General features: G+C 42.0%; 1 protein-coding gene and 1 long non-coding RNA gene across 4 annotated transcripts in view; one reads left to right on the forward strand and one right to left on the reverse strand.

Moving 5' to 3' along the window:
• LOC144369340 (uncharacterized) overlaps positions 1-20,049 on the reverse strand; it is a 26,534-nt gene continuing 6,485 nt past the window's right edge. The window contains exons 2-5 of one of the 2 annotated variants that reach the window (XR_013428864.1): positions 16,330-16,450; positions 15,670-15,801; positions 5,235-11,721; positions 1-4,652 (exon numbers count right to left, since the gene is read on the reverse strand). This is a non-coding gene — a long non-coding RNA (uncharacterized LOC144369340). Of the gene's footprint in view, positions 4,653-5,234; positions 11,722-11,997; positions 15,433-15,669; positions 15,802-16,329; positions 16,451-20,049 lie in introns of those variants that run through there. The other variant, XR_013428865.1, reaches the window with a different exon arrangement.
• The window catches only part of Tprkb (TP53RK binding protein), a 16,527-nt gene continuing 700 nt past the window's right edge, over positions 4,223-20,049 (forward strand). The window contains exons 1-4 of one of the 2 annotated variants that reach the window (XM_078029009.1): positions 4,223-4,363; positions 5,290-5,412; positions 6,572-6,748; positions 19,218-19,306. In XM_078029009.1, the coding sequence (XP_077885135.1) occupies positions 4,223-4,363; positions 5,290-5,412; positions 6,572-6,748; positions 19,218-19,271 (495 nt within the window). In that variant the 3' untranslated portion in view covers positions 19,272-19,306. Of the gene's footprint in view, positions 4,364-5,289; positions 5,413-6,571; positions 6,749-7,385; positions 7,797-19,217; positions 19,307-20,049 lie in introns of those variants that run through there. The other variant, XM_005322167.5, reaches the window with a different exon arrangement.

Here is a 20,049-nt window from a genome sequence, read left to right on the forward strand (position 1 = left end):
TTTGCCTTGGTATTTCTTGGGTATTTATTCTTCAACACAGGGGAACAAGAACCCATTCTGGATCCATCTCCAATAGACCGTATCACAGTGAAACTGCTTTCAAAACCAGCCTTTGCATGGATGTATTTTCATTTCTCTTAGGTAAACACCACAGAATAGAAAAGTTGGTTATGCTAAGTTATATTTAACTTTTTTAAAGAAATTGAAATTTTCTCAAAACAGTTACATCATTTTACATTCAGAACAGCAACATATTCTAGTTCTACATCTATGACAACACTTGGTAATATTCACCGTGTGTCTGAGTGGTAGTATCTTTTTGTTTTCCTTTTTATTGGTGCATTATAATTATACATAACAGTGGGATTTGTTACAATATATTCATACACGCGCACAATAAAACAGTATAGCTTGATCAATTTAATCCCCCCACTACCTATCCTTTCCCTCGCCTCCCGCTCCTGATCTCCTCTTGTATTCTACTGGTCTCCTTCCTATTTTTTTTTTCTTTTAATTTGTTCTAATTAGTTACACATGGCAGTAGTTTTTAATTTGTATTTCTCCAAGGACAAATGATGCTGGGAAGCTTTTCATGTTTTTTGGCATTTTGTCTATTAAGTTATTTTTCTTATTGTTTTTTACATAATTTGGATGCCAATCTTGTCAGAATGAATTTAAAACGAAAACAGCACACACATTTAAGACAAAACCGATACTCAACACCAGATCTAAGCTTCTGCCTCCGCCCAAAAAGACGGAGTACCACCCGTCCTCGCTGGTGTCGGCTAAAAGGATTCAGACTTGGGAGGAGGAGTCAGTGGCGGAACTAACAAGGCGATGACCGTGGGGATCCGGAAAGACGTGGCGACCCCAGGCTGACCTACCAGGAAACGGGCTCGGCGAGGGCCGGGATTGGGAGCACTTCCGGAAGTTGAGGGCTTTGTTTCCGAGGGGGAGATCTTTCCCGTCGGACCAGGAACAGTTGGTGAGTTTTGCTCGGTAGCGAGGACGCCGAGTTGTTGGGGCTCGATCCCGGGGTATCTGTTCACAGTTGTCTTGGGACGATACTTGTGGTTCCCTCAGCCGATATTTAGTGCGAAACTACCAAAGTCAGCCCCTGGGAATGCAGCAGGAAAATAAGAGCCTTTCCCTCAAGAAATAAACTGATAGGGGAGTCGTAAAGTGTTAAACAACCAGCTAGTTCGAAGGCCGAGGCAGGACCCCGTCTCAAAAACGCCTCCACTGCCGGGCGCACTTGCACTTGGTAATAAGAAGGAGCGCGTATGGTAGAGACCTAGACCCGGAGCTCTTGGCCCTCAAGCAGATGGACGGAGGAAAGGAAAAGGATTGAGGGGAAAAAAATGGTGAAGGAAGAGAGGGAAACTATTTAAATGCTTGGTGACTTGCCGGAAGCTGAGAAGAGGCCTTTGTGGCGGTAGCAGAAGGTGGGAAGGAAACCGTGACATAAAGTTTGGGCATTAACATATCACCTGGGCACCATAACGACGGGATATTTTGAAAGGATCACTATGACTGGGAGTGGGGGTGAAGTTTGAATTATGGAAGTGCAGGGATTTTGATGAGACCACCCTTAGGGGCTACTGGTGTAGAAAAGAGGTGGTGGCAATGGGAATGCAAGAGAAATAGACGGGTCAAAATTACGTTTAGGAGGTAAAATTTAAGGATTGGGTGCGGAATTTGAGTGAGAGGTATTTACCCCAGTCTGTATTCTGTTGCTAGTAACACAGTGCATCAGATGGAGTAAGTTATAAAGAGAAGTGGTTTATTTTGGTTAACGATTCTGGTCCAAGGTCCAGGGTCTGCATTTGATGATGGTCTTGCTGATAAAAGTGTCACATGGCAAGGGAGAGAGCACTTGAGGAGACTTAACCTAATTGGCTTTGAGATAAAACACCTGAGTGGGATAATCCATTTATGAGGATAAAGTTCTAATCACCTACTCAAGGTCCCACCTGGTCCCGCCCCTTTAATAATGGAAATTAAATTTCAACATGAGTTTCAGAGGGAACAAACCATTCTAGTTTCCAAGTATAATTAAGTTTCTGGATTAAGTAAGTAAACAAGAACAAACTATTTTGGGGTTTTCTTTTTCCCCCAGTAGTAAAGATTGATCCTAAGGGCTCTTTCCACAGAGCTACATCCCCCAGTCCTTTTTTGTTTGTTTTGTTTTGAGACAGTCTCACTAAGTTGCTGATGCTGAACTTGAATTTGTGATCCTCCTGCCTCAGCCTCGGAAATAGGCAGGTGCCACCACCCCATTATTTTGAGGGTTTCCATGGGTTCTTTTACCCCTAGTATTAAAAATATTTAAAAATATATGTATTTTCTCCTTGATTATAAGTACTCGTGTGCTTACTGTAGAAAATTCAGAACGTACACAACCAATTTTGTTTTCCAGAGAACAGAAAAATCACCTAATAATCTCAGTACCTAAGATGGTTGTATTTTCCTGACTCATTGGTGCATGCCTGGGATCCCAGCTTTGCTGGAGGCTGAGGTGGGAGGATCACAAATTTGAGAGCAGCCTCAGCAACTTAGCCAGACCCTGTCTCAAGTCCCTAGGTTCAAGGTTCAATCCCCAGGACTGCAGGGGTAAAAAAAGACTGTCTTTGGTATGTCTCCTTCATATCTTTTCTTATTTGGTGGGGGGGTATTGTGCATCTTCTTATATAATTGGGATCATACCAATTATTTTTCTGTTATCCATTTTTTTTCAGTAGACATTAGCATGACTAAATTGAAATTCTGTATGCCAGGACATTATTTACAAATATTCTTTTTTTTCTTTGAAACAAGAACAAAAATCAGATGTAATTCAGCAACTCAGAGAAAACTTTTAAAACTTTTTGGTGTGTTTTCTTTATGTGTAGATTTTTAAAGGTGTTTTGTTTTTCCATTAAGGTGTTTTTATTGTTGTTTGCATACATCATCAAGATTATAGTGGGTTTTTTTGTTGTTTTGTTTTGTGGTGCTGGGGATCAAACCCAAGGCATTGTACATGCAAGACAAGCACTCTACCAACTGAGCTATCTCCCCAGTCCAAGATTGTAGTTTTTAATTGTCATTTACTTACAGTCAATCCTGCTATTTGCTAAATAGATTGTTTTCAACTTTCCACTGTTAAAATAAGAGGGATATCTTACTATATAATCCTCAAATGTCCAATTAATTTATCGAGAAAGAGCCCTAGAAATGGAGTCTCCTGAGCAAAAGGATGAAATAAGCCTAGTAAATTGCTTCACCAGACTGTCATTAAAATTTTCCCTTCAAGGATATAATTAAAAACATTTTTCTAGTTACTCAAGTTGTCTTTTATGCTTCTTATTCATTTATTTATTTCATGGTACTGGAGCTCAAACCCTGAGCCTGTGCATGTTAGGCAAGTGTTCTACCCCTGAGCACATCCCTAGCTCCTGTACTTTTATGTCTTTATATATACCCTGTCCTTTCCTGTTAACCTTATGTCTAAAAAAGGGACGAATATTATTGATTATTAATCATACCCTCTCTGCTAATTTCCATGTATGGAAATTCATAGCTTGGGTCAAATGTGATACTTTATTCCTTAAAGTTATTAATATTTGTGTCCAGGTCCTGCTAAAATACAAATAAAATAGATCAGAAAGTTAAAAAAGTGGAAGTAGTACCATTAGTATCCTGAGGTTCAGAAGTTCCTGGTATTCTGCCCCTAGTCTGCTGGGAAACAGCCTCTTAATCACATGTGCAAGCCTTTCATCCGTACAGGCAGAGAACCAACTAGCTCCCTTGGCTTTTTCCCAGGAGTGGAAAAAAGACTAGAAACAGCTCAGCAGGGTTAGGAAGCCATCTCACAAGGATGCCAAATGTGCTTTGGAGACAGATTTAACAGTTTTATCATCTTATTATTTTTATTTTTGGTATTGGTATTGAACCCAGGGGTACTTTACCACTAAGCAACATCCTTAGTCCTTTTTATTTTTTATTTTGAGACAGGAGCTTGCTAAATCACTGAGGCTAGCCTTGAACTTGTGATCCTCCTGCCTCAGCTTCCAGAGTCACTGGGATTATAGGCACCACTGCACTCAGCTCTATCATCTTTTAAAATTAAGTTCATTTATTAGCAAGGATATTTGTTAAGAAATGAGTTTTAATGTTAACTTTTAAATAAAAGAAATCTATTGGTCCTTTAGGTTTTGTGCATACAATCCTGTTTGTCTATGAAATGCAGTTAACATATCAGCTGGACTTATTTCCTGAATGCACAGTGACTCTTCTCTTATTTAAAGATGTAAAAAATGCTGGAGACTTGAGAAAAAAGGCCATGGAAGGCACCATTGATGGTGCATTGATAAATCCTTCAGTGGTAAGTACAAAGTGTGAGAATGAGTGAAGGCATACCCAACATTTAAGAATATATTAATTTTTTGACATATTATAGGTTAAAGCTAAAATTCTTTCATCTTTATGTACAAAGTTCTTGTCCACGTAAGACTTGACCACCTTGAATTGAACAGTGAATGAAGACAGAAACACTGGGCCCTGCCCTAGGAAATAGGAAAGGTTGTGGTCCAGCTCTGATCACATTTGTGGTCTGGCAAATATTGGTCCCCAGCTTCTCATCTATGAGATGAGGGTTCTGAAGAAGGCAGTATCTGTGGAAGAGGAATAGCACAGTAGTTAAGAGTATGCACTGGGAAATCACATTACCAAGACTTAATATGAGCTCTGCCACTTACTGTGACTTTGAGCAAGTCATAGCCAAACCTTACATAGTGCTTACTCTTTTCCTAGCATAATTCTAAATGCTTTCTGACTCACTTAATCTTCAACAACCTTATGAAGTGAGTGTTGTTATTTTCTGCTTCTGACAGATAAAACACTAAAGAACTTGCCTAACTAAGTTCCCCAAATGGTAAGTGACAGAGCTGGGATTCAACCCAGGCATTTTTTGCCCTCATTACCTCATCTATTATATAATGATTTCATTGAGTATTTTGAGGATTAAAGAAAATAATAGAGCTAAAATGTTTAGAATACAGCCTTTCTCATAGTAGCCTGTAATACATGTTACTTTAAAAATGTTTACTCTTTGTCTAAATTTCTTACGACTTTAAAATTATAAGATTTTTTTGACTGCCTTGACCTTGAGATAATAATTTTGAAAATATAATCCATATAATCCGTAGGAATTGTCTTAAGAATTTATCTTATGAAGTAAAAATAAGAAAAAGCACCTGTTTTCATAATGTTCTAGATTCTCCCATGTAATTCTTGATATTCTTTTGGTAGATTGTTGATCCTTTTCAGATACTTGTGGCAGCAAATAAAGCAGTTCACCTCTACAAACTGGGAAAAATGAAGACGAGAACTCTATCTACTGAAATTATTTTCAACCTTTCCCCAAACAACAATGTACGTGGAATTTACTGACTTCCTGTTGACACATGTTGGGTCAGAGGCAAAATTCCTACAAACCAGTTTGCTACCAGTAAACAAAAGTAATCATGAAGAGAGTTCTGGAGAGTTGAGATTTAGCACTGCCTCTTACTAGACAAATAAACTCTGAAGTCAATTTCTTTATGAGTTAAAAAAAAAAAATTAGCTAAATTAAGTGAGGCTAGTTTTATCTTTCCTTCTTAACCATGTAGGGTCAGGAAAATCTCTTAAGTAGTTTGCTTAATAAACTGACAGAAATACACATGATAAAAAATTAGGCATAAATATTTTGTGTGTCATATACATCTTTCACTTTGTAAACTCCTTGAGGATAAATGCATATCTTTTTTATATATAGCACCAGGGCATTGCTGGTACCTAGAACAGCCCTTAATACATGTACATAGCCCATGAAAAAAATGACTGGAATTTTGCTGATGAAATTTTAATATTACTACTATTGTTAACAACACAATTAGGTACTAGTATCATCAAGAGAATAATTGGGAAGGCTATGACATGGTTTAAAATAGATAATTTCAAACTTTATAAAATGCAGTTGTCTCATTCTAATACCTGGAAATTTTTTTGCCAGGTAATCATTGTTTCTTAGAGAGTATTTGAAACAGTTCAAGATAATATTCCTGTTCCAATTATAGTTCTAGGGGCAAAAGAAGCAAATATGTTCCTGAGGAGAGGCAGGTGAGACAGAAGTTAAGATGTCATAGGTGGTGGTGGGGGGGGGCCTTGGAGCTGGACCCTGAAGCATGTATTGATCAGACAAGCCATAGAGAGAAAGGTGATTGGACAAGGGACAAAGCATGTGCATCAGCAAAACAGTGTGAAACACAAACAGCTCCAGGGTGGCCAGAAGACAGGAATGTGTGGCTGCAGGGTCACTTAAGGCTGGAGGAATGGTGTTTGCATAACACAGTCTGGGCTGATTCCATGAGAACAAGGTGCAACTTTCAGCAGAAAGCTGACAGGTAGTAGCTGCAGATGCTAGAAAAGGATTATTGAAGGGAAAACTAGGATATGAAAAACAGGTAGAAGCTCACTGAGAAAAAGGCAGGTCAGATGTTTCAGGTATAGGAAAGACTGATTCCATTCCTGTTTTTTTTTTTTTGTTCCTTAGATTTCAGAGGCTTTGAAAAAATTTGGTATCTCAGCAGATAATACTTCAATTTTAATTGTTTACGTTGAAGAGGGAGAAAAACAAGTAAATCAAAAATACCTAATATCTCAAGTAGAAGGTGACCAGATTTCTCTGAAAAATCTTCCTGAAATAACGAATATTTCTGAAGTCAAAAAGGTTTGTAAATCCATATTTTTAGAGTGTGGTAAGTGAGGAATAATGCTGATGTGGTTTATTAATCACTAGTGCACCAGTTTTGTTTTGTTTTTTTTTTTAATTAGAGAAATGCCGCACTTGGGATTTAGGCCCGAGGTGTAGCACTTGCCTAGTGCATGTGTAGCCCTTAGTTCAACCCCCAGCGCCACAAAAAGAAAAGGAGAGGAAATGGTGTTTTTTAAAGTTGCTTGAAAAATAATTAAAGATAAAAAGGACTGGGAGGTATAGGTGTATGTAAAATTGAAATGTAGTTAATGAAATCATTTACAACTTCAAATAAGTAAGTAGATATCTTTAAGTATCAAGTTTATATAATACATTTAGAATAAAATAAACATAATAAAGTTAATATCTCGATGTGTGCTTTTAAAAATGATAAATTTAGTTTATGTGCAGAGAATTTGGTTTTTAATGTTCATAATTGTACTTTAAAGGGACTATTTGATATGAATTATGATCTACTTTGAATATTTTAATCATATTTGTTTTGCAATTCAGACCATTAACCCAATAATTGATAATTTCACTTATAAATATTTGCATAACAATCCATGTATAAATAGATCAGTGAGTCATAATTTGTCTTTGATTTTTACAGATATATAAAGTGTCTTCGCAAGAAGAAAAGATTGGGACATTATTGGGTGGTATCATTAGTAGAATGTCCACAAAAGATGTTTTATAAAATGTTAGAAATATTAACAGAAATTTTCACCTTTAAATAAAACATTGATTTTTTTTTCTGATTATAAAATTAAAATATGTTCATAATAGAAAAAAATTTTTTTTGAACCTAGGACCTTGTGCATGCTAGGTAAGTGCTCCACCACTGAGCTTCCTTCTAGCCCTATAATTTTTTTTTTTAAATTACAGAATGAGATTTTAAAAAAACCCTCATAATCCTATCATTTTTACTAATACTGTTACTATTCTTGTTGTCTTCTAGTCTTCTATTTGTATTCAAACATTTTATTTTTTATATAATGGAAATAAAAATTGCCAACACTTATTGAATGTCTACTGTGTACTAGGTTCTTACCTTAGTATTTTATTTCTGGGTTCTTTTGATTGTTTTTGTTTTTTGTTTTTTGTTTTTTTTTTTTGGTACCTAGCCCTTTTTATTTTGAGGCAGCATCTTGCTATGTTGCTGAGACTGGCTTTGAATTTGTGATCTTCCTGCCTCAGCCTCCCAAGTTGCTGGTATTACAGGTGTGCGCCACTACAGCCAGCAAGGTAGAAATCAAATTATGTGCATAGGTAGCATTTCCTTCATGCCTACTGTACTCCAGATTCTGCACTTTCTGTGCACTATTTCATTCAGTCTAATCCACAGCATTAAGATTTTTATAAGGGAGGAAATAGACTTATGTCTCTCAGTTGTTTATTTCAAAACAAATTTTCTGGGGCTGGGATTGTAGCTCAGGGGTAGAGCTCTTGCCTCACATGTGTGAAGCACTGGGTTCAATCCTCACCATCATATAAAAATAAATAAATAAAGGCATGGTGACCATCTACAACTAAAAAAATTAGATTAAATAAATAAAGCCTGGTATGTAATTAAAAAAAAAAAACAAAATTTTTCCAACCTATAGAATAATTGAAAATAGGACAGTGAACATCTGTGTACCATTCACATGGATTCACCATTAATATTTGCTACATTTGCTTGTTCTTGCTCCTGTCTATCTTCCTACGTACACACACACTCACACTTTGTTTTGCTAAGCTATTTGAAAGTAAGTTGCTGACATCATGGAACTTCACTCTTTACTGTCTAATTGTCATGTCTCTTTAATGTTTTCTTTAATCTGGAACAATCTTTTTTTTAAAACAGAGTAGGCATTTGAAAACTATACTAGATGTCTTGCCAGGTGTGGTGGCGCACGCCTGTAATCCCAGCATCTCAGGAGGTTGAGGCAGGAGGGTTGCAAGTTCAAAGCCAGCCTCAGCAACAGCGAGGTACTAAGCATCTCAGTGAGACCCTGTCTCTAAATAAAATACAAAATAGGGCTGGGGATGTGGCTCTATGGTTGACTGCCCCTGAGTTCAATCCTGGTACCCGAAAAAAAAAGAAGTGACACATGTACTAGATGTCTTTCAGGATTCCATGCAATTGATTTATTCATGATTAGAGTCAGTTGAAATATTTTAGGAATTAATAGTATATAAATGATGATTGTGTCCTTCCATTTGCATCTCATCAGAGGCACATAAAGTCAGTTGGTCCCTCTTTGAGTGAGGCTAAGTTTGATCACTTGGTTAAGGTGATCTCTCCATTTTTAGGGCATCTTTTCCCCTGAAGCTTAGAGAGCTGAAGCTGCCCCAAATCTCAAAGTACTATAAGGGTCAGGATTAAAACTTGAATCTAGGTGACCTCACATCCTGAGTTCTGAATCTATCTCACTGCCTCTTCCCACGCTGATACTCCCATTCTTTTAATTTGATGGGTAACATTCTGCATGTGCAGTCATTCTCCCAGTACAAATTTATATCATTTAAATTTTTACTTACTTTTGCAAACAAATCTTTGTCCATGTTTCCCGAAGTGGAAGTATTGGGGAAGAGGGTATAAACCTCTTAATGACTATTAATTTAATACCAGAACAGTGTCATTTTGCACCTCAAATAGCAGTGTCCAAGCATGCCTGTCTCAGCAGTCTTGCAAGGGATGTCTTTTAACTTCTAAACATGTTTTTCATTTGGAGTGTTGTACTACTGGTAAAGTTGAACTCATGTGTTTATTAATTTGCATATTATGAAGATGGTTTGTAAAGGTTTTATATCTGTAACTATAGATAATGTTTTCAACTCCTTGTGAATCTTTGGATCAAGGAAAACCAAAGAGTAATGTTTCCTGGGAAAGAAGTTAACCTCCCCAAATTTCTTAGAATAGTATTCAATCAATTTAGGCAGATGTTGTGTAAGGCCAATTCTATGAGCTATGCTAATTTGTTCCTCTTTAGTCAGCTGAGTTGCTAAGTCTGGCTAGGTGTTGAATGATAGGATAGATCTGGAACTTGTTCTTGATAGGGCAGCAGTGGCTCCTGATCTGGTCCCATCCCCTTGCCAAAGCTAACCCAGTTGGATTGAGACTTAGTGGAGCATGGAGATGTCATCTGAGGTGGGGGATGTGTAATCTGAGGCAGTTTCCCATCTTCTGGGGCTGGGGGATGTAATCTATGCACTGTTCTAAACAGTCTTTTCAATATTGAGCCAAGTTAAGAACCACATTCTTTATATTAACCTGGTAGGTCCAAAGTCTAAATGTTCCCTCAGCAAAAAAACAGTCTGTTATTAGAGGCTGAAAGAAAAAAAAATGTAGTTTTATAGGTTACATGTTTGTAGCTCCTTAACCAAGGGTTATACATTAAAGCAAAGTGGGCATCCTCCCACGTACTCTGGGAAAAGGTGGACAGGTGGCTCTGTGATGCAGGGGATCATTGTTTTTCCCTGTCTCCCCAGGCTTGGGAACAGTCAAGATAAAACTCCTGTAGAAATGTCTTTAGTGCCCTTCCCATTCGAAACTGTAAGAACTGTTATAAGCCCAGAGTCATCTTTTTTTTTCTTTTTTTTTTTTTTTAAGAGAGTGAGAGAGAGAGATTTTTTAATATTTATTTTTATCGGCAGACACAACATCTTTGTATGTGGTGCTGAGGATCGAACCCGGGCCGCACGCATGCCAGGCGAGCGCGCTACCACTTGAGCCACATCCCCAGCCCCCCAGAGTCATCTTTTGAAGAAGAGCCCAGGGCTGGGGCTGTAGCTCAGTGGCAGAGCACTTGCCTAGCACATGTGAGGCACTGGGTTCATTAAAAAATAAACAAAAAAGCATGCTATCCATCTACAACTATAAAACAAAACAAAACAAATGAAGAGCCCACTGGCTCACAGGCTGTAAGGCCTCCTGCTGCTAACCTGTTTCTGACTTAATTCCATCCCTCCTCTGCAGCTGGGCCACATGTTGGCCTTGCAGCTGCTCCTCTGCCCTTGACTTTATTTTGCTGCTTGTAGAGTTACTCCACAATCATGGTCACAATGTGGAGTGACACCTAACCTAGGCTGGCCGCCCTCAGAATGAGCAAAGTTTGTGTTTATTAAGGGCCTAATCTTGACCTTTTCATAACCTCATGCACCTTCCTTTCCTCTTCCAGATCACTTCCTTTCCCCCACTCCTGTCTGGGAGACTGACCTATCTATGTGTACTAACAAAGCAACAGGCCCAGGGCCCTCTGACTTCCACATGGGTTTGGCTTGTTGGGACTAGGGTGGGAGGGAGGAAGAATGCGTTTGGTAACTTTGTCCCTGGACCTCCTCTTGGATGGCTGCTCTATTCAACTCCGCCAGATTCCTAGTACCTCCTCCTTCCTGCTCAGACCTATGGGTAGTTCCTGTACCATGGTGGTTCCCCTCTCTCCACCCAGAGTCGTAATTCCTCCTGTGGTTGTCTACATCTGCAAAATCTGCTCAAGTTATCCTAATTTGAGCGTTGGGAACTGATACCGCTTCCTTAAGAATTTGTCAAAAGGTTAAGTTAGAGATCATCTCTTCTTTCTAGCACTGGAACCATTGTCATTGAATTCTGAACATCGTACAAAGGCTGACTTGATTTACTGTTATTTTGTTTCACTTGTGTCCTACAAATTATGAGTTCTTGGTAGAAGTCAGGACACTCATCAGAGGTTGGGTTATTAAAATCTCTGATAAGAAACCAAAGGGGCTGATAGTCTTTGGGGGACCAAAGGTAAATGAGCCTGAATTGATTTTTTTCTTCTTCTCCAGACTTCTAAAGTGTAATGACACTTTATTGACTACTTTTCATCTCACAAACTCATTTTTGGGCTGGGTTGGTCCAGTAGAAGAGTGTTCTTTATAGATATGAGTGGGAGATGTCATTGACAGGCTTCTCTCAAATGCCACAAAGTAACAGTGTACTTCTGAAATATAAAATTAACATTTTACAAGGCATTATTTTTATTGCTTATTCCAAAATGAATAGCTTATTAGAAAAATCAATAAAATAGCTTATCAGGATATTTATAACTAACAAGTTAAATGACATGGTAAATAAGTAACAATGTTTTCAATGACACAAGTGCTTGAAAAGTCCCCAGACTAGGGAGTGTGTACCAGATTCATCTGATTGGGAGTGATCCTGAGTCTTGTTAGATCAGGTAGCATTTAGCTGGGTCTTGAATGTGGCCTTAGCAGCATTTTGGAATTTGGACAACCATGGCAACAGGTTGGGGTGGGGGGGCATGATGGGGCTTGGAAGTGAATGTTGCATTCATCCCACCAGACAGAGCTGGTTCTCGAATATGGGACTTCAGGCTAATTCATAATGCAACAAACGGTTGTCAAATACCTGCCGGTGGGGCCAGTCTGCTGTATTGGAGGGTTTGGTTGGTTGTTTGTTGTCATTGCGTTTTGCATTTAGGAATCAAATCCAAAGCCTCACATGTGGTAGGCAAGTGCTATACCACTGAGCTACATCCCTGGCTCAGAGCCTGCTGTATTGAGGAAGCAAAACAGAGCAGGCTTGAGTTCCCACTTCCCACATCAGCACCAAATAGGATAATTTGGCTTTCTGAACCTCATTTTCCCAGAAGAGGAACATGTTTTTCTCACAGTTGAGGCTGATAATAAAGTAATATAAACCTCATTGCTGGCAGGAAGGTAAAACAGTGCAGTCACTTGAAAAACAGTTTAGCATTTCCTCAAAATATTAAGTATAGAATTAACATATGACTTAGAATTTCTCCCCTAGGTGTAAGACACAAGAATTGAATACGGGTATTCACCCAACTACTTCTGCACCAGTGTTCATAGCAGCGCCATTTATATTATCCAAAAGGTAGAAACAACTCAATGCATAAAACAGTTGATAAATGAGTAAATAGATGTTATGCTTACATAAGAGAAATATTATTTGGTCATGAAAAGGAATGAAAATTACATGATATGAATGACATTGAAAACATTAAGTAAAAGAAGGTGTACATAAAAGGTCACATATTTTATGATTCCATTTATATTAAGTACCCAGAATAGGCAAATACATAAAGACCGGCAGCAGATTAGTGATTGCTCTGGGGAGGGGGAGGGGAGGGGAAGAGGGAGACCACTTGCCAGATACAAATATATACCCCTAAGCCATTCCCCCAGCGCCCCGCCTTTTCCAGCCACACACCACCTGCCTTCAGTTGCCACTCAGTTAATCCCATCGGGTTATTAATTCACTGATTGAGTTAAGGCTTTTGTAACCGAATCATTTCTTCTCTGAAGCCTCTTGCATTGTCTCACATGAGAGTTTTGTGGAACACTTCACGTCCAAACCATAACAGGAAGGAATGATCAATTCAGGGAATCCTGATGAAGCACCAGAGGACAGAAGTTCAGGACCAACAGGATGGTCCCTTCTGCACCCCTGCTCCACGGGGGTGCTGTGGTACCTCCAGAACCCTAACATTGGCCCTTGCTCAGGCTGTGCCCTAGTCTTGCTTGAACTGAGCTCCCAGGTGAACTGCCTCCAAGGATGAAGAGTCAGAAATGTGACATCATAGGTCGGCCCAGAGTCCCCAGGGAGGTCATAGACCCAAGGCAGGAGCTCATGGCTTCCTGAGCCCCCAGCCCAGCCCATTCCTTCCCCATGCAGATTGGGTTTCCAGGGGAGGGTTCAATCTTTTTCATCCCGATTCATATTTACCCTGCCTGTGTCCTGGCTCCAGCAAGACCATGGGCTTTTATCTGCCCCACAGTCTGTCTGCAGAGCAACATCACCTGCCTGCAAAGCAGTGCTCAGGCCTCACTCGGCACATCAAACCCCCGTGATCCCTTCTTGAGAAGTGCTCCAGGTTAGACTGAAGGCTACCTGAGGACACCAGCAGTGCACATGGGTACAGGTGACTCTGACAAAAGGGCCACGCTAGCCCAAAAGTGTCCAAAATGAGAGTGCTCCAAATCCCTCTTCCCAAATATTGTTTAATCCCAGGAAACCTCTGGGAGCTTCTGCCATGGCTGAACTAGATGCCAGAAGGACAGGATTGGATGTTCTAACACTGTTCCCTGCTGGGGGAGTCCCCAGAGCAAGTCCTCTGGCTGTGAAGAAATAGAATTGAAAATCAAATCTCCCAGCACACAGAGCCTCTCTGCAGGGGCAGCAGAGAAAGAAAACATTTTCCTCATGGAGAAGCCTTAGACCCCTGTGATGCTAATCACAGGAGAGAATGAGTTGTCCTGTAACACAGCCAGCAGATACCCCCACGCCCAGCTGTGCCCATAAACACTAACCAGTCCTCCAGCAGAGGACTCGCCAGCACCATTGGTCACTCAGCAATCATCTATGTTCATCTAGGGCACCTGCCTCTCTGCCAAGTGACTTCAGGCAAAGAGAAAAGGATCCCAATCTTCATGATTTGCCACTGAGAGCCAAGTTAGGCTCCTCCCTCCTCCAGAGTCTGGAAGCCAGGGTCCTGTATCCTCTGAAGATTCCACTTTGAAGAGGGTGCCAAGGTCCCTGAGAGGATGACGTGGGTGTAAAGTTGGCCAAAGGCTTATTAGCTGTTAAGGTTTGCACATGTCTCAGAGGGACAGTGGGAGCTTTACAAGGCCATTTTCTAAATGCTCTATGAAAATGGGGAAAGGACAGCTCTTACATTTTGTCTAATAAGGAGAAGTTAGCCCCTTAGTAGATATCTTTCTTTACCCTACTTCTGAGACCTGTGCTCCAAAAGTTGGTGAGGTCACGAGGACATCCCCCCATGCCAACACAGACTGTAGAGGGAATATTACTTAACTACTGGTGGAAAAATGAGTTGCTTAGCATTTTAAACTACATGATTCATTCTGCAGAATCTTAGCTCTGAGGAAGTGTAATGCATTTAGCTAATATAGCTCAAGGTGCTGGGCTATGCATTACCCAATTTCCTTTCATAGGCTTCATTGCCCACCACACACCATCATAAACAAGATCTGGATCCCAAAGCTTTTGCATCAAGGCCACATGCATGCCCCTTATTTATTTCCTCTGGCATTATCTGCAGCAAATGCCCAATTCCAGAACAGCTTCCCATGGGACTCTGAGACCCCTCCCATCATTTAGTAATCAACAATGAACTAGAAGCACTGACTCTTCAAATGAAGACATTTCAGAAATGACCCAGCTTCAAAAGTCTCAACCTTTTGGTAACAGTTGAGGACTTGAAAATACACCCCCAAGCACAGCAAAAACAGAACATTCAACGGGAAAGAAAAACCTTGTCAGAAGGAGGCTGGGACACAGCTTTCTGAAACCATCACCCTGAACTTCAGCCTTCAAGAGGGCAGGACAGTGAGGCTGCCCTCAGGCTCAAGTGGAGGCCTTCTGCCCCTCCTCTGCTCTGTGTAGGAATCCTCTCTCTTGCAATGATCGCCCTGCCCCTGCCCCCCAACACCTGTCTTCTACTCCATGTCACCAGCAACCCAGGCCAGAAAGGACTTGTCTCATCCCCAGAGGCAGGGCAGCCTGGTTAGCCAGCATCTTCCCAGCCATGACTTTGTGGCAGGTCTTGGGCCCTGGGAGGATTTGTACTGTAGGACTGAGACCTGGGGTTGCCCTTGGATTGTGACTGCAGCCTTCCAATCTGGGGCACTGAAGCTCAGGGCTGGACCTAAGAGACAAAAGGACAGATCCTAAAATCTGTTCTCAAGGTACAGCATTGTAAAGGTCCTTTATGTCACTGACCTTGTAATGAAAGAGAGTCACAAGGGTGAATTTCATGTTCTCCAGATACTATCCCCACAACCAAACCACTCTCCCAGGTAATGACCCCTGCATCTTACTGTGGATGCAGTTGGAATAGTTTAAGCCTGAAAAGGATGGCTGCCTGTGAAGAAAGAGAAAGTACCTGAGAAAGTGAAGTCCGTGCTTATGGACCGAATGTGTGGCACTGCAGGGGGGAAAAGGTGACAGAAGCCACCAGGTCCAGGTCTCTCACTGAGATGTGGCCTCCATGAAGTCCAAGAATGTATATTTGCTTCTGAAAACCAATGAAACTACATGACACAAATCATGTCACTTTTTTCAGAAATCAATGAGCAATTCATGGAGAGTTCACAGGTCTCCAACTTATGACATGCTCTTTGAGTTCTTCCTCATTCTTTCCCCATTAGCCCTCATCACCACTCTCCACCTCTCCCTCCTGCCTATCACATACCCAGCATGAACAGAGATAGTGCAGAGTGGGCTCAGATCAGAATATTGGGATTTCTCTTCTTCACAGGTTGCATATGCACAGTGTTCCAGGTGGACCTTCAACTCCTGCTTCTTGCAGGGCACTAGGTTTGGTGCCTGTGTTTCTAGGTAGTGGTCACAGTGATGTGACCCCTCAGGCCCTGGGCTCACAGTGTCCTTGCATCTGCATTGATGTGCTGGTTCCTTAGGCTCATAGGGTCCTCCCATTCTATCAGGGACCCATATCATTGAAGTTTGTGGTGGTGCTACTGTATGGAGGAGGGACCCTTAAGAGGTGAGGCCTAGTGGAGACCCTCAGGGTCTGGGATGTTGCCCTCGGTGGTTGATGTGGAACGTCAGCCTCTTTCTTCTTAATGTCCTTCTTTCTCTCCATCCAGGGAGCAGTATTCTCCATCACCTCCCTGCCATTGCCCTCCAGCTCCTCTGGCAGAGACCTAAAAGTAATGAATCCAACCAAGCATGAAATGGAACTTCTAGAACTGAGCCCAAATATGCCTTTTCTCTATGTAAATTAATGTCTCAGGTGTTCTGTTTCAGTGATGCAAGCTGAAAACGCATTGGCAGAGCTGGGCCCTAAGCCATCCTCTTTCCTCTGGTGGTGAGCAAGGATACCTACAGCTTCCAACTTAGCTGGGGGAGATCTGCCATGGATGAGGTCAAGCTTAGGAGGAGCTAATGCTTCACACACAGTAGCAGATAAATCATGAGGTCAATGCAACTTCAGATCACCCTGAGACTCTGAGAACACATAGTTTTATTGAAGACACAGAAACCACCATGCATATGGGTAGACAGAGGACAGAGACAGTGCCTAAGCCTCCTCACCTTGACTTGGTTGATATTTACTCTCTCTAAATAGGACCATTTGCCTCTCTTACCCCTTCAGAATCCCAGTTCACGTTTTGCTGACATTCAAGTGTTGATGGATCAGGTTTTTGTCTGTAACTGTACTGAGAAGCGTGTGGTCAACAGCCATAACTTCTCAGAATCAAAGGTGAATGTTCATCTTGAGTTCTGACCTTGTGTCAGACATCTGGAAACTCAGCAGGCTTCAGTAGGGGCCCTGAACTACAGCTGCTGGTCCCCCACAAACTGCATCTCCATGAGGACACTGCAGGCAGCACCTACAGGGATTTTCTGACTTTCCATGTCTGGCCTCTCCCTAGCATCCTCCTAGATCTTTTCACCACAATCCTGCCCATCATATTTCACCACTTCTCTCTGTTAATTCCTATTTGAGTCAGTCTATTTTCCTCCATATCTGCCCTCTAGGGTCCAGGTCTCACTGTCTTGTTCACATCATGGAACTCAAGCCACCAGTACATTTCCTGGGCCTCTGTGGGCCCCAAAGGCTTCTTAATATACACCAATCACCGTTAACTCTTCAAGCCATCCAGATAATGGGAAGCAGGGAAAACAATGCCTTTGAGCAAGTGAGAAATGAATGCCTCTCCTTGGCCAGACCCAGTTCTGAGCCAGGGCTCTGGACTTGGCAATGCCTGAAGGCTTGGTTTAGTTCTCGTGAGCCCTCCTTGGCCAGGTGCTCTTGTGAGCAACCTGCACACCTCTATCTGGGAGACCCTCTTTAGCTCAGAGTCAGCATTTGATCTGGGAGTTTCCGCTATCATTTCTCTCCCTCCCTCTCTCTCTCTCTCTCTCTCTCTCTCTCTCTCTCTCTCTCTCTCTCCCTCCCTCTCTCTCCCTCCCTCCCTCCCTCCCTCCCTCCCTCCTCCCACTCTCTCTGTCTCACACACATACACACACACACACACACTCACATGGATCATCTCATTCCCAAGCTACAATCCTATCTCTGGTCTCCCTTCCTCCTGCAGTACTATCCATGCACATAACAAGGCTGTGGACCCTGCATGGCTAAGCCCATGCTGCCCTCAGCCACTCCCTCCCTGGGCAATCATGTCTTCTTTGTCCTAAAGCTGTGCCTTGGTTTTGTGTTAGTGTTGACAAGCCTCTGTCAATTCAGCTTGAGATGCTTCTTTTTCTCCCTGGGGAGGCCAACATCTCTTTGGGTCTCTGACCAAGTGTGTGCCTGGGATGAAATCCTGTCTCCCAGCAGTCCAAGAGTCTGCCTCCTCCTCCTAGCCATTTTCACCCCTCTGAGGGCATCTAGCCATCTCCCAGACACCTAATGCTCCTGGAGAACTCCTGGAATCTAAGACCCCTCCTCAGCCACATCCATGCTCATCCTGAATATCCATTAGTCCTGGACCCAAAATAAAAATGAGTGAAATAGAGGCCGGGCCTGTGGCCCAGTGATAGCACACTGGCCTAGCATGTGTGAGGCACTGGGTTTGATTCATATATATATATGAATAAAATGAGTCAAATACTTCTAGCCAATGCTCGCTTCTAGTGTATCACTGCTGAGAAATCAGTGAGAGAGGAAGAAAGCCAGGGACATGGCTGGTCTGCAAGGTAAAGTCACATGACAGAGATTGAGCTCCTGGGCAGTGGAGCTCCACATCTTTTAGAAGGAAAATCTCTTCCAAAGAGTTCATAATGGTCCATGGATAAGGATTTTGTTTTTTCTGACTTGCACCTATCTGTCTTAGTTTGGCACATCACAGCTGAAATATGCAGGAAGTCTGCTGGCTCCAACCCCGAGCAACCACCAGAGCACCCAGCATCCCCCTAGTTGAGAGCCTGTCACCTGGATGTGAAGCACTCTTGACTACTGGAAAGGCACAGCTACAGAGCAGAAGCTGCAGCAAAAGCTTTGCTGAGTGAATGAAGGGAAGGGAGAAGGGGCCAAGGAGGATGGAGTTTACCTGGCCCAGTAAAGCTGAGGAGGGAGAAGCCCAGCTCTAAAGTACCTTGTTGCTGAGCCAGAGACCTGAGCTATTGCCTGAGATGAGAGAGCCCAGGCTGAATGGCACAGTCCCTAGACTCCTAGCAGGTGTGGAATAGGACCTGGGTGGATCTCAGAGAGATCCAGATTTGCTGGGTGGGAGATGCTGTAGCCTGAAGGGAACAGGAGAGGGGTGCCAGGCCTCCTAAGGTGAGGAGCCTGTGCTGGTTGAGATCCTGCTGACCCCCACAGGTTTGTTTGCCAGTCTTCAGGAAAGTGAATGGACTTGGTCCCTCTGTTTGTTACACCTCAGTACTTTGCCCCTGGGATTTCTGATTGTGCAACTTTCATGACTCTGCAAATAAGTGACCACCCATATGTGCTACCCTCAGGTGGACAGGCCCCAGGCAGTCTCTCCTGGATGTCCATTGGAAGCTGAGGTCTGAGGCTACCCTGAACACTCTCGGCTCTGGGGAAGCAGGTGGGTGTCAGGCTGGGGGTCTCAGTGTGGAAATGGAGTCTCACAACTTTTTAAGGGTCTGAAGGCCTCACTTGGCCCTTTGTTTTCTTAGCAGCCTAATCCTTAGCATTGGGAAAGGAGGCTTCACTGAAACTTCTGCTTTGGAAACAGGAATCCTGCAAGATTTAGAACTTTGGTAGGGCCCAAAGTCCTGGGTACATAATAATGATTGTTAAAGGGTGTCATCTGTATTTACCAATCAGTTTAAAGAGCCCTAAAAGGGAAATAGGCTGAAGAGGAAGGAACTGTATATATCAGTACATTATATTCACCAGGCTGTTAACATTCAAAACAACCCTAGAGGGGCAATATTATTAAACCCTAAAATGTAGGTGAAGACACAGACTAAGAGCAGTTATGTGACATACCCAAGACACACAGTTAGAAATGGGGGAAATTGGGGTTCTAATCAGATGTTTCTGATCCTACACCTGTTCCCAGTAGTGATCGTCTGCTGCTTTTGGCCACAGTAAAGACACACACTTGAGCTGGGGAGGATGTCGGTGGGGAAAACATGTTGGGGAAAAGAGACATTCATACATTGCTGGAGGGACTACAAATTGGTGGAACCAATTTAGTACTTCAATTCCAGGTTTTCTAAGGAATTTCCATACTGCTTTTCAGTATGGAAATTCCTTAGAAAACATAGAATTGAACTATCATTTGACCTAGGTATCCCAGTCCTTGATTTATACCCAAAAGGA

This window comes from Ictidomys tridecemlineatus, chromosome 12 (genome assembly GCF_052094955.1).
Source record: "Ictidomys tridecemlineatus isolate mIctTri1 chromosome 12, mIctTri1.hap1, whole genome shotgun sequence".
NCBI lineage: Eukaryota > Metazoa > Chordata > Mammalia > Rodentia > Sciuridae > Ictidomys > Ictidomys tridecemlineatus.